Source organism: Chiloscyllium plagiosum, chromosome 11 (genome assembly GCF_004010195.1).
Source record: "Chiloscyllium plagiosum isolate BGI_BamShark_2017 chromosome 11, ASM401019v2, whole genome shotgun sequence".
In the NCBI taxonomy this organism is placed as follows: Eukaryota; Metazoa; Chordata; class Chondrichthyes; order Orectolobiformes; family Hemiscylliidae; genus Chiloscyllium; species Chiloscyllium plagiosum.
Window position 1 is genome coordinate 81,943,765 of NC_057720.1, and position 14,396 is coordinate 81,958,160.

Here is a 14,396-nt window from a genome sequence, read left to right on the forward strand (position 1 = left end):
GGATCACGGATAGTGAGGTCAGGATCACGGTGAAGCAGACTGGGATCACATTTAATTAGGTCAGGATCACAGTGAACCAGACTGGGATCACGGATAGTTAGTCTCCTCCGACCTATCACCCTCACCTTGACCTCTTTCCACCTATCACATTTCCAACGCCCCTCCTCCAAGTCCCTCCTCCCTACCTTTTATCTTCTCCTGCTGAACACTCTCTGCTCATTCCTGAGGAAGGGCATGTGCCCGAAACGTCGAATCTTCTGTTCCCTAGATGCTGCCTGACCTGCTGTGCTGTTCCAGCAATAAAGTTTCAGCTTTGATCTCCAGCGTCTGCAGACCTCACTTTCTCCTATTGCTAGAACTACACTCCTCCAGGTAAGCGGGGAGTATTCCATCATAATGGTTTCCTAGACCTGTTCATTTCCAATCTCCATTTCTTCCTTCAAACACTCCTAATAATCCAACTCAACAGAATTTTGAATATCTTGCATGACTTAGCAGCAACTTTTCTGTTTGATGCCTTTTTGAAGTACTGTGAGATGCTTTATTATTTTAAATGCTTTTTATCCAGGAAATTGCTGTAATGCGATGATATTGCATGTGTTTTGAGAGATCGGGGGACAAAAAGCTAAAGAACATTTCGGCATAAACCAATGCTAAACTGAATTGCATAGGAGAATTATAAGGCTGATTTGTTCTACTCTTTTTCCTATATCCCAATGACAAGTTGTAAATATGCATCCCACAATTCTGGTGATCTCTAGGTACGCCAAATGCTTGCTTGCTAGTCCTCAATCGAAGAGCAATTTAAAAAAAAGCTGCAGTCCATTTTTATTGTCATGATCCTAGTTATTTTATTGGTTAAGTGGATACTTTTTATCCTTATGTTCTTACTCTCTCTGTATGGGTTCTACCAAAGAAATCGCAAATACAGTATTAGAGGCAGTTCTGTGCTGTGTTCATCAGATGGGGACAATGTGAAGCAGAAACTGCTGTTTAAAGAATCTAAAGCTTTCACAGTGTCATTGACATCTTCAGGTCATTGCAAAGTCCTTCTCAGCCAATGGAGTACTTTCAAAATATAGTCACGTTGTTCAAGAAGGAACCTTTGACAAGCTCCTAAAAAGACAGCATCTACAATAGTGAGGAATTCATATTGGTCAGGATACCAGGAGAACTCCCCTAGTCTTCTTCAAGTATTAACACGGATCTTCTCCATCCAATGGAATAGAAGATGGAAACTTGCTTTAACGTCTTGCCTGAAAGGTGTCATCTCTAAGAATGCAGCAGTCCTGTGTGTATATGGTCGGCTTATATTCAAGTCGTAGCATGGGGCTTGAAACAAAATGTTTTCATTCAGAGGCAGCTGCATTCACAATGAGATAAGCTGACATTTTAGATTAGATTAGATTAGATTACTTACAGTGTGGAAACAGGCCCTTCGGCCCAACAAGTCCACACCGACCCGCCGAAGCGCAACCCACCCATTCCCCTACATTTACCCCTTACCTAACACTATGGGCAATTTAGCATGGCCAATTCACCTGACCTGCACATCTTTGGACCGTGGGAGGAAACCGGAGCACCCGGAGGAAACCCACGCAGACACGGGGAGAACGTGCAAACTCCACACAGTCAGTCACCTGAGGTAGGAATTGAACCCGGGTCTCTGGCGCTGTGAGGCAGCAGTATCACACCTTTACATTATAACATCCCACTGAAGTTCACAGAAACACGATTACAGAATATGACAAGTAGCCACAGAAGTAGTGCTTAGACAAAACATAGATTTTAAGGAGCTTTTTAAAAGAAAGACAGAGACACATTCAGGTTCAGTAAACAAATTTCAGTGCCTAGATGGTCAATAGTTGTATGATTGACAGTGAATCCTTCACCAGCCTTTTTTTGAATTGTTCTTGGGTTGAGGACTATGCTGGCAAGCAGGCCTTTATGGTCCACCTAGAGATCACCAGAATTACAGAATGCAAATTCACGACTTGTCATTAAGGCATTAAAACACAGGAGCAAACTTGCACAAGTAACTGAAAACAAAAGCAAGGATTGTATTGATTAAGCTTTCTGACTCTTAAGACACAGAATTCCAAGAGGTAAAAACACAGGAACCTGCAACCTTCCAAACGTACTCACCCAAATCAAAGTCAGCATGGCCTCCCTTTGTCCCATTTCCATAACCTGCTCCAGCTCTATAACCTCCCTCATCATCGACATTCCTGATGTCATCATGTTCAACCCCACTCCATCAATTTATGTGTCAGTCTTTAGAATCAGTCCTTGAGGTCTTAAGATCTGTCTGGGTTTTCTTTAGACTCTCAAAAATGTTAACTATTCTTTCTACCCACAGATGCTGCTGAGTATCACCAGCAACCTATGGTTTTGCTTCTAAAACTGTACCTTCTACTGTCCCGATAGTTTGGGCTGGTCATTGATTTTCATATCTTCACAATGTGCTTTTGGTTTATCAGTACAGCAGAGCAGGGCAGGGGTGAGGGAGAGGTTTGGCTTCAATGTTAAAAGCACTTTATGAATACAATTTGTTTGTTCTTATTGTACAGTGAGAAGCAGTCAACACTGAATTACTTGCATTTCCAGACACCTGTTACATGCTCAAGTACCTGTACAGCTTTCTGTCTGGCCTCCTCCAGCTGCCTCTGACTTGCAGCAGCTTCCTGTTCGGCCTTCAACTTCAGCAGGGCTAGGTCATGCTCATGTCTTTGCTGCTGGGCCTGGACACAAAAAATCCGAAAAGTTCAATAGGAACAATCACACTAGATTCCACTGCACTGCGGAAAACTGGTATTTAAATTTGCAGTGGAGAGAGAGAGAGAGAGTGAGAGAGAGAGTGAGCAAGAGAGAGTGAGTTCTGAAGGAGAGAGAAAGAGAGAGAGAGAAAGTTCTGAAGAAGTTCTGAATCAGTGCAAGTGATCTCAAAAGCTGCTCAAAGTTTGCAACTTTTTCCTGAAAACGAATATCACAAATACAGTCCATTTACATGAATAAAAATCAATTGTCCTTTCTGAAATAATTTAGATTAGATTACGATTTAGATTACATTACAGTGTGGAAACAGGCCCTTCAGAGTGAGAGTGTGAGAGAGTGAGAGTGTGAGAGAGTGAGAGAGTGAGAGAGTGAGAGAGAGAGAGAGAGAGATCAACTTGCGTAGGTTCAATGCTGATATCTGTACATTTAAGATTAGGCATTGTCCTGGTACAACACAATACAAGGGTAAGTAAACTTAATCTCTAGTTTTGGAATAACCTTTGTTTTGCCCGATTTAACTGAAGAACATTTCTCAGAATATTGCCTGGTTTGGAATAATTCTTACAATAACGAGCACAGCCATTGTAACTTAAGACAATGTTATAAAACCATTTTTGAAAGAGCACAAGGCACAGACCCGTACCTTTAGGATCTGAGCCAATGATACAGTCTCTTGTTGAGCAAGGGCTATTCCCCGGGTCCTGTCTATCTCCGATAGCTGGCGGACGGACTCTTCTATAGCATCCAGGTAAGTGAGTTCAGCAGTCATGCGGTGTTGGAGACTTAGTGGGGAGCTGAGCATCGAGGCTGCATAAACCAAAATGAAAAATGTAATTCCAACTTTTACAAGTAGTTAAATAATGCATTTGGATCATGGGGTTAACTGCATGCCTCTCCAGGATTCAAAGCAAGTTCGGGAACTGCGTAGTAATTCCTAGAAAACGGCAAGGTACAAGACATTGAAATTTTCATGAGATTCACAAGATACAACAAATAGCAAAGGGTGCAGAAGATCCAAATCCAATCATTGTATTTGGGTCCTGGTGAATGATCAGGAATACAACAAAGGTTCACCAGACTTGTTTCCAGGACGTTCGCATGGAGAGAGACTGGGAAACTGAACCTGCATCCTCCAGCATTTTGAATTGATTTCATTGAAATCTACAAAATACTTGAAGGGGTAGATGTAGGTAACGTTTCCCCCGTTGGGGAGTCTAGGACCGATGGGACAACTTAAAAATGAGAGCATGTCACTTCGGTCTGAGCTGACGATAATTCTATTGTTACTTGAGGGTCATGAACCTTTGGAATTCTCTACTACAGAGAGCTGCGAAAGCATAGTCATCAAGTATGTTTTATGTAAAAATTGATGGATTTGATTTCCAACAGTGTATGGGGTCATGGGAACAGGGTGGCTAAAACGACACTGAAGCACTGATCAGCCATGATCGTACTGAATGACAGGGGCTGGCTCAACAGGCTGAATAGGCTACTTCTGCTTCATGTTCCTCAGACAGGATCCGACCACTTGAATGAAAAAGCACCTGCTTCCACGTCGCGTGGCACCTCATCATTTCTTCCAATCATCACTATGCCTCTCACTTCACCTTGGTTGTCTACTTACTCAGGGTTTTATTTAAAAAAAACCTACTCCCATGGTGATGTTTAGGACAAACAAATGACAGTTACAGAAAACATGATTCCGAGAGTTGCAACCTGCAGCAGAGGATGTGGAGGGCCTGGCTGCAGTAACACTGACGTCAGCAAGTTGCGGTCTGTAGGCTGGTGAAGGTGTGGAGATAGTAGCAGGCAGCTGCCTGATCCCCTCTCTGGATGTTATCACTGTGTCATTCTGAGGAGTCCTCTGTGACATGGAACTCACAGTGGAATGGAACGATGAAGAGCTTGTGCTTTTCTTGGCCTTTGATGACTCCTTGTGAACACTGAAAGCATAAAATTTACACAATCACAAATTTTGACAACTGCCAAATACGAGACGAGACATCACTTAAACCATTTAACACTGCAGATTTCATGCCATCAAGTATCTGTACGCTGAAGCTCTGCTTTAAACAATCTCTAGGATTTAGTAGGCATTAGGGATAAGCAGAGTCAAAAAGTGTGGCGCTGGAAAAGCACAGCACGTCAGGCAGCATCCAAAGAGGAGAGTCCATGATTCCGGCACAAGCCCTTCATCAGGATAAACAGCCATCCTTACTGGATGGGCCCATGTTCCTTCTATTATTCTCAAAAGCCAATCTTCTACAATACCATTCCCAGTTTAAATTTAAACAACAATGCACTATCTGGACACAGCAGCCTAAAGACTGATGAATCTGCCAAACTTGTCAACCTAGACAATAGACTCTCAACATACTTGCCAAGGCCTTTGGGTTTACCAGTCCATTTGAAAGAATCAAAAGAATTCATCAGTGACTACCATCACACTAGCCACCACATGGTCGGTAGCTCTCTGGGATGCCAGAGGAAAAATAAAGGACAACTACATCACATGCACATCAACAGACAGCACACAATTATACAAGAGCTGAAGACTTTCCAAAAATCACATACACTACATAAAGCAAATGCTCACTGATGACTATTTCCCCATGAAGTAGTCCAAAAAACACCAAGAACACAATTTCGAGAAGCAGCAAGGAGAATGCACCACAGCTCAATATATGTTGGACTATCCAGTGTAGGCTTACTAAAATATACTCAAGGAATATATCTCTGGGAATAGAGAATTCCATAAATTCACAACCACTGAGTAAATAAACTTAATTTTGGTCCTAAATAGTCAACCCCTTGTCATGAATCTGCCCCATTCTCCAGCCACAGCGCAGCTCAGTGGTTAGCATTGCTGCCTCACACCACCAGGGAACAGTTTGATTCCAGCTTTGGGTGATTGTGTGGAGTTTGCACGTTCTCCACAAGTCTGCATGGGCTTCCTCCGGGTGCTTGGTTTCCTCCCACAGTCTAAAGATGTGCAGGTTAGGTGAATTGACCGTTCTAAATTGCCCATAGTTTTCAGGTGTAGGTTGTGTGCATTAGTCAGGGGAAACAGAGTGATAGGGTAGGGGAATGGGGTCTGGGTGGTTTACTCTTTGGAGGAACTTGCTGTGTGGACTTGCTGAGACAAATGGCCTGTTTCCACACTGCAGGGATTCGAAAACAGTCAGTAGCATAATGGCAAAGTTACATGACCAGTAATTCGGAGGTCTGGGGAAAAGCACTATAGTTATGCATCTACCACATGGACTGCAGTTCTGAAGCAGTTCACCACAATAAAGACCAACTTTGCTAGTACCAATTTTCCAAGAAATAAAGAAAACCGCTCAACATCAATCTCAGCAAAGCCTCTCAAAATCTTACAGGTTTCAATTAGATGTCTCCCATTCTTCTAAACTTCAGAGATCATGGACTCACTCTGCTCAGTCTCTTTCTCAGAGGACTACGCTCATTTTCGGAGTCAATCTAACAAACCTCCTCTACATGCCCTCCCAGACAAAGATTTGTTTCCCGAGATATGAAGGCCAAAACTGTAACACTACAAAAAAGTGAGGTCTCATGAAAAATAACTGTAGGAAGATATTCTTAATTATACACTCCAAATCCTTTACAATAAATAGTAATTCGTTATTTACCTCCCTAATTACTGTTCCATATGTTACACATACAAAGAATACCAGTCTCTCTGAACAATCAACATTCAATAGTTCTGCGTGATTGAAAATCAATTGCTTTTCTATTCTACCAAAGTCAATAAATTAACATATTTCCAATTCTTCCACTTTCCTGTCCAAATAGAAAGCATGTCTACACCCTTTGTTGACTCCTTGAGTTCCCTCACAGCTTATTTCCTGCTTAGCTGCTCATATCAACAAAGCAGGACACATTACCCTCTGTTCTTTCACTGAAGTCATCCTGTATCCATGTTAATGTAATATAATGGAACCCTCATTGTGTAATAGCTTATATTTTTAAAAGGGCATTGATAAATACCTATATTGGTAACCCATGACTTCCTGTTCATAACATCATGTTGACTCTGGTCAATCATTTTAAGTTAACTGTTAATATTTCCTCTACAATGAATTCCAACATTTCCCTGAACTGATGTCAGGGCAACTGGTCTATAACTGCCCATTTTCTCTCTACCTCTTGGCTCAAACAGCAGGGCCGTATTTGTTAAATATCAATCTGTACCAACTGCTCCAGAATCCAGGGAACCTTGCAAGATCAAAAACAATTCCACCACTTTCTCTGCAGCCATCTCACTCCAGGATGTAGGCCATGGGTCCCTTAGATTTGTCAGCTTTTAGGCCCATTAGTATTAAAGAAAGCATAATGGAAAAATTAATCAAGTTCCTTATATCTCAAAAGTGCTTCTAAGTCCTTTATATGTCCATATTCCTTACACCCCACTGTGCTTTAAGTACACTTCAACAGACCATACCTAGTTGAGACATAAAAACTGGTTTCTTCCTGCACTTCCTTTGTGTCCTTCACTTCCTCAAGATCTTCCACAAAGACTTGCCCAAGGCGTGGCATGCTTCCTTCAGGGGAGCTCCGTTCTGAAATACTGGCAGATGCCCAAGTACCACCATCCACAGGAGAATGCTGCACACTCCCAGCAGCATCAGCACCTGCCAAGTTACAAATTGTACAGATGAGGAGAAAGGGAGAGAGACTATGGTGGTGCATGGAAGAGAGTAAGGATAATTAAAGAAGGAAGGCCAAGACTATCAAACATGGCCAAAACAGACTACCACTGGATGAATTACATAGGACAGATATAGTCATGACTCACACCATCCTTGTGGAGTCTTTCACCAGTGCTGCAGATTACTTACTGTCTACTTTTAATTTCTTTCCTGAAGAGTCAGATGTTCGGGAAGAGACTGTAGAATGTTGTCCCGGGGACTGTGGGGATACCTCTCCAGACCTTGTATTGATAGAACTTTTGCTTCGATGTTCACCTTGTGTACTGGATGGTCTGCTGCCATTGAACAGAAAGAAATTAATCTACTCTGCTATATCAAATGTAGTTAGTAACATCCAGTCTTTCTGAAAATTGTAATACAAGGTGTGATTTTTACATATTTTGAACTATGGGATTTGTGTGGGTCAAGAGGCTTAATAATTAACATGCAACTATTTCTATAAACAGCTATTTCTTTTTTTTTAAAAAGAAAAAGTCTTGAGAGAATACCTTTTGGAAAATAATATGACCTGATTTACGTTGTGGAGATTTTACAAACAAATGGAATAAACTGTGATGTGTACTAAAGTTTAGCGAGAAGATTCTGGAATTTTGTTTTGGTTTGGGCAGCATTGTAAAAGTCTTGAATAAAGCTGGATGTGCAAGACAGTTCTCCTGAAAAAGAGAGATAGCTAGAACTGTTAAGAAATAAGGAATTTAGGTCGGAAGTTCCAGACCAGAGAGATTGGTTAAAAACCTGAAAGGGCTACTCGAAGGTCAAAAGTCGAAGCTCAGTTGCATGAAAACACAAGGAAGAGGTTATTAGATTCTTAAAATGGGGAATTAAAGCCACAGTTAAATTCAGCTCAAAGATGTGGTGAAGGGAATTATCTCTAGTGAGACTGCTACAAAGACGTATTTTTGAGATAAATGGGATTCAATTTTATCACATCATTCAAAATCTTTCAACTTGTGTTTTACGTATATTATATGCAAAAGTTTGGTTTATTTTATTTTCTCCTTGATTTCGTTTGCAGAATAAACTTTTGTTTTAAAACAAAAACAACAACACTGTATGCTTGTGTTTCAGTGTAAGGCCACATTGTCAAAACCAAAATAACAAAATATTATCTAGCAAGCCAATTATTATCTAGCAAGCTAATATTATCTTGCCCAGGATCAATATCAGGCGGGATGTTAAGAGTAAATGGCAGCAAGTGAAGCAGCTCCAGAAAAGTTAAAAATTACAGGTTGAACTCTGGATGTACAAGCACTGGCTCACAGAGAACACAACAGCTTTCATTTATATGGCTTCCTTGGCTGCTTTAACATCCCAAGTGAATCACAATTGTTTTAAAGGAGGGGGGCTGGGAAGACAATCAAACCCAGACAGCCATAGAAACAGCTAATAACGAAGTAATGGAGACAACCGAGATGAAGAAACGGATCTTGCAGGAGTGTGGATGGAGAGAGATCGGGGCAAGGGACCATGAGAGTTTTTATACATGAATGATTTAAAATGGAGATGTAGCCAAACCAGGAGCCAATGTGGGTCAGTGATATCTGAAGGCGGTATTGGTCTGTTAACATGAGAAATTCAAAGCAGTAGACACCACAGGGGTTGGCTGAACTGAAATGGGTGGAAGGAAGTAACCAGTAAAATCATATAGAATGACATTTTACCCAACTTCTATGAACTAAAAATATGGGATGGATACAAAAGTAGCACTGTATCCATTCCCACCAGCTTCATGACTAGCAAGTTTGGGTGAAATTCTCTGCTGCGTTGTCATTGATATCTGAGTGACAACCTGGCAGCAATGACCTGAAAGCAGTTAAGATCACAGAACCAGCAAATTTACTGCTTCATCAATACAAGCATACTCCACTCATTTAATGGGCAATGCAAGGACAATTGACAAGATGTTCATTATGATGAAATGAATAAGTCAATAAAAGGATCTTCAAAACAACAGAAAGAGACACCTGTCTGGACTAAAAAAGATAACTGGTTAACATTTCCAGGAAAGATCTTTTTCGTTTAAAGATTAGAACAAGTGGTCAGTCAAATCTGGGGGGGGGGGGGGGAATGGTTCACTAACACTCTAATAAAGGCTCCAACGTTATCTTCAGCTGCACTCAGGATTCAATAACACATTTGCCTACATTAGGGCAAACAAGACATACATGCTGCTGCAGAGTGAATATAATTACTCTTTCTGGTGATTTCAGTAGAAAAACCTTTAAGCCTACCAGAAATTGTACAAAGCAACATACTGAAGGGAACGATCGCTGATACTTGCTGAGGGCAGACTAAAGTCGCATAAAAGATTAGATTGCAAGATAGGTCATTTCATGGCATACACCAATCTCCATATCAGTTAAAAGTGGTCAGGCCAACTCTGCTAGTTTTCCCACCAACTGGCACTGTCATTACAGCAGGTAGAAACTGGCTCTGCCAGAGAGAAGTGGAAATCCCAGAGAGATAGGGTTTAATCATCACCACTTGAATGAATATTGGGGTGAAGGTCTGAAGACAGGCTTCTGGACCTTAAGACTTTTGGTAGGCCATTTAGCCTACTGATTCTGCTCCACCATTCGACAGATCATGGCTGATAATCCTCAATTCCACTCGACTGCATTTTCTCATAACCCTCAATTCCCTTACTGATCAAAAATCTGTCTCAGCGCCTCAGTGAAAATCTTCAATAAATGTGATCGGACACACTTCCAGAACAGATGGGAAGTAAATACAGACCTCCTGGCCAGCAGTAGGGACATTACCACACTGCCTCAATAGGATTGAAAAGAGGCTTTCCTCATCAACTATTTCAAAGTATTATGAGGCTGCAGGAATGCATTTCTGCCATTCAGTGACACTATTGAGCTACCTGGGTGAAATACTATAGCAACAAGTGACTGACGGGAAGCACCTATATATACACACATCTATGATCATAGCCAGTGATCAGATGATCAGCTTCCCTTGTGATAACCCGTCACACTCACAGACATCTTACTACATATATGTAGTGAAATATTTGCAATCACTTATAATACACAAGGCACCATAATGCTAAAAATCAATCAGTTGCATTTTGAGAAATCAACAGGCTTTTTCCATTAAAAATATTAATCTATACTGTCCAAAACATTCGCTTTAGCATCATTGGCCATTTTGAATCAGAATTTTATAGCATCCAATATGCCTGTGCTGACTCTGTGGCTGTGTTACTCTCCTTTTTCTCCAAGGCATCAGGTATTTTCTCCCATGTATCTAACTCTTGTTAAATGACATTTGAATCTGCTTCCAGCACCCTTTGAGGCAGTGTACTCCAGATCATTATTTCACTTTTTCTTCTTCTGCCAATTAGCTTAAATCTGATTTAAAAAATGAAACAACAGTGCTAGAAGTTCAAATTAAAAATTTGGGAGTGGAAAAAACATTTTCTTAGAACATTTTTATTTGTCTTAATGCCACTCCTCTTTGCTTTTGCACCAACTGTTGCCATTCAATTTCTCGAGGCTCCATCCTAGCACGTCTTTTATTCTTTTAATCACCAGTTCAAAGGTTCTTATTTGTTCTGAAAGAATGATTACTCACACCAGTGCCTGCTCATTACCTTTGGTATGATGGGACCTTCCTGCTCGAAGCTGTGCTGCTCTGGGAGGAGAGGAAATCATCCTCATACAGAGCTACTTCTTCAGGACTTGCTGTAGACATCAGAGGCTGCAAGGTTGGTGAGCTTTTGTCAGATTCTTCCTCTAAACCTCCTGTTAATAGCAAGCATAGCACAAGGTCACAGGCAACAGCTTTCACCAGCTCTTGCAAAGATATCTAAAACACAGGCCCTTACCCACCATCCTCTTTTCATCAATGGGAGAAATAGTTATTATATTTCAAACCAATAAACCATTTGGTCACAATCTAACAAATCCCGATTCACAGATCTTCCCTCACCCTCCACTTCTCATGTCAACCATTCCCCTCCAGTCACCTTTACCCACTGTACTAAAGATCAGATCCCACTTTTTGTCAGGTCCCAACAACACTCACATCAGGTCCCAGGCACCTATCAACCTGCCCACATCAGGCACTTCCTCCATAATGAGGCAGCCACTGGCAGACCCCCAAGGTCCACATTATCTAGCTACATCTGCTGGAATCGGTCAATGCGGGCAACAATTGAGAACAAGATCCTACATGGCTGTGACAGCATTCATAAGACAGAAAAAACTGCCACCATTCTCTATCTAAACATGCTCAAGAGCAAGGAGTACCTGGATGAGATAGTGCAGGCTCCACACTCCAGCATGTCTGAGGAGGACAATGGATTGGAGGAGATTGGGTGTCATAGACATCAAAAAAAATATTAACAGCAAAATGCATGTCGACCCTTACCTTGTCCAATGAACTGGTAACTCTTCGTAAAGATGTTAATCACACTATGGTGACTTCCTTTGGCCAGCTCTTCCCAAGGTGCTCGGCTCTTACTTCCCTCTGGGTGTATTTGTAGTGGTTGGTACCTTTCTGCTTCTTTCTGGAAATCTAAAACTGGTCTGGAAGGGCTCAATTCACCTGCACAGAATTCCTTATCCTTTAGTTTTTCCGTTAAATTGACAGGGTCTCTGCAACTATGTAGACCATCCTCCTCTGAGAGACTTCCTTCACTCAGTAGTGGACCTTCACTAATTGACCCCCCACTAGAATGGGGAGAATCAAACTTATTCCTCTCTCTGCTGAGCTTTTGCAAGTCTTGCTCCAGGGCCTCAAGTGACCTCTTGTATGTGTTTTCCCAGTTCACTTCCTGCTGCTTGTCAGTCCCTGAAGTCCTGGCCTCTACATCTGCCACCGCTGAGGCAGCTTGATAATGGGGTGACTCACCAAACTTTTTAAATTCATAAAGATTGCCAACCCCTGGTAAACAATCCTCATAGGTAGTGAGTCCCACATTGGCTCCTCTAGTTCGATGCATTCTGGGTGAGATGTTATGCTTACCACCATCACGGACTGGTGGACTGACAGGCTTTCCCCAATACCCATCATCCCATGCAGTCTGGAGCACATCATGTTCAGAGCTCTGTGCAACACCGTAGTTGATGCCCACACCCGCAAGCTTTTTGGCTCCATTCTCAATTCGACTGGAGAGGGAAGCTGCCATTGCCTTCAATGCCTCAATGCGGTCTAGTCTACTCTTTTGTGGGGCTGTAGTCTTTTGTATACCTGCTGTGTGGTCATATGGTGAGAAGCCAGAGAATGGATTAAGAGAAGGTGCCTGCCCTTTAGATGGATCTTCCTTATCTGTTACTGTTTCCAAATCCTTTGGCAGCATATTTTGAGATTCCACCTTCGGAGGATACAAGAGGTTGGCTCCACTGACACTGTGGTCTGGTTGGACTGCAGGGTTCAGCCAAGGAGCTGGCATCCAGCTAGGGTCCAAATGGTCATGTCTGAAAAAGAGAAACACTTCTTCAGAAGCAAAATTTACAGCGGTTTTAATACCCTCGAGTCATGTTAGTGCAAGCTCAACTCCAGCAATTGCACTTGATTTCGGTGGTTCTGGGCTCCAGTTCCACTCCATAGCCTTGATCACAATCTACAGCATCACACCAGTATAATACTGAGACAGCCCTCAATCAATAATATGGTGACTAGAAAACAGATGATTATATCGAGAACTGCAAGATGCTGCAAACTTCAAACTGAATGCCACATCTCCTGCATTAAACCAGTGACTACAAAAAAAAGTTATTCATTGTTTTGAAGCAGTAAGGTACTTCGTTATTAGATCTGAATCTCAAAATCTGGTCAAAACTGAACACTCTTTCAGCATGTTAAACAGATTTGGAAAGCCTGATTAAAGAAAGGAAGTATGGGTGTGTCAAACAATCAATATACAACAAAAGCAGTAGTCAGAAGACAGCAGTTGCTGTTTCACTTTTATATGAAAAGACTTGGAAACCACAAAGAAAATCACTACCAAATCTGGTTCTTCTGATGACAGTTCAGATTCACATTCTGCACTTAACAGCAGGTAACTGTGAGTGAGAAACCAGCAATAAGTAAACCTAAGCCCTCTCAATACACAGGTACAGCTGGAAGCCAGCAATAATTTACTTAATATCATTTCAATGGCAAAAGTTTAAACGACGAATTGCCAATTAATACCAATTATGCCCTAACGACACTGGATTAAATTTATGAAAAGATGTAAATCTCCAGTCTTAAAAGCCAGCAGGAGCCTTGCTACAAAATCAGTTAACTGCATAAACGTTATCTAAAAATACCAAGTTATCTAATTTTAAAACGTATTCTTCATCTTTCAGACTTTCAGATTTTGTTGTCTCTATGCAAGTGAAATAAAATAGAAATTCTCCTACCATTACCACTCTAACCTTTTACTAGTTGTGGCTTTAAACAGCATAGACTATCCTGGAAACACTTATCTAGCTAGCCAAATGCTGTTGTGACTGCTACAATTATGAGATGGGAAGTGTGATACCATTCCCTCACTTAGAAAGATCAATTATTGCATATTACACAACACAAGTGGCATTTAAAGACAGGATGCTGCTGGAAATACAAAATGAAGCAGGTTGGACTGCATTTATTCTCTAGGCTGGTGGTGTGATTAGGAGCTGAATGGTATCAATGTTTGTAAAGATACTGTTTAACTGTATGATATTGCAAAGCTTTTGCTACTGCAAGTTGCACAATGCTGAAAGCAAACTCACTGAAACATTCAGTAACCCTGCCGAGGAACATGCTTAAAGGAATAGTACAGTACATTCAGTTTGAAAAATTACCAGACAAAAGTACTGTTTAGTTATATTTAGATTTTCAGAAGGGTTAATGTAACGTTCCTCAAACCACCGCCTGGGTTAGATGCAATCAGCAAATCATGACCGACAC

At 41.4% G+C, this 14,396-nt stretch overlaps 1 protein-coding gene across 6 annotated transcripts in view; it reads right to left on the bottom strand.

Moving 5' to 3' along the window:
- Positions 1-14,396, bottom strand: part of cep350 (centrosomal protein 350) — a 136,304-nt gene that overhangs the window by 74,455 nt on the left and 47,453 nt on the right. For 5 of the 6 annotated variants that reach the window (XM_043699941.1, XM_043699942.1, XM_043699938.1 and 2 more), the window contains exons 11-17: positions 11,886-12,934; positions 11,107-11,257; positions 7,635-7,780; positions 7,238-7,427; positions 4,492-4,718; positions 3,419-3,582; positions 2,631-2,741 (exon numbers count right to left, since the gene is read on the bottom strand). In XM_043699941.1, coding sequence (XP_043555876.1) covers positions 2,631-2,741; positions 3,419-3,582; positions 4,492-4,718; positions 7,238-7,427; positions 7,635-7,780; positions 11,107-11,257; positions 11,886-12,934 — 2,038 coding nt within the window. The remainder of the gene's footprint in view (positions 1-2,630; positions 2,742-3,418; positions 3,583-4,491; positions 4,719-7,237; positions 7,428-7,634; positions 7,781-11,106; positions 11,258-11,885; positions 12,935-14,396) is intronic. The other variant, XM_043699940.1, reaches the window with a different exon arrangement.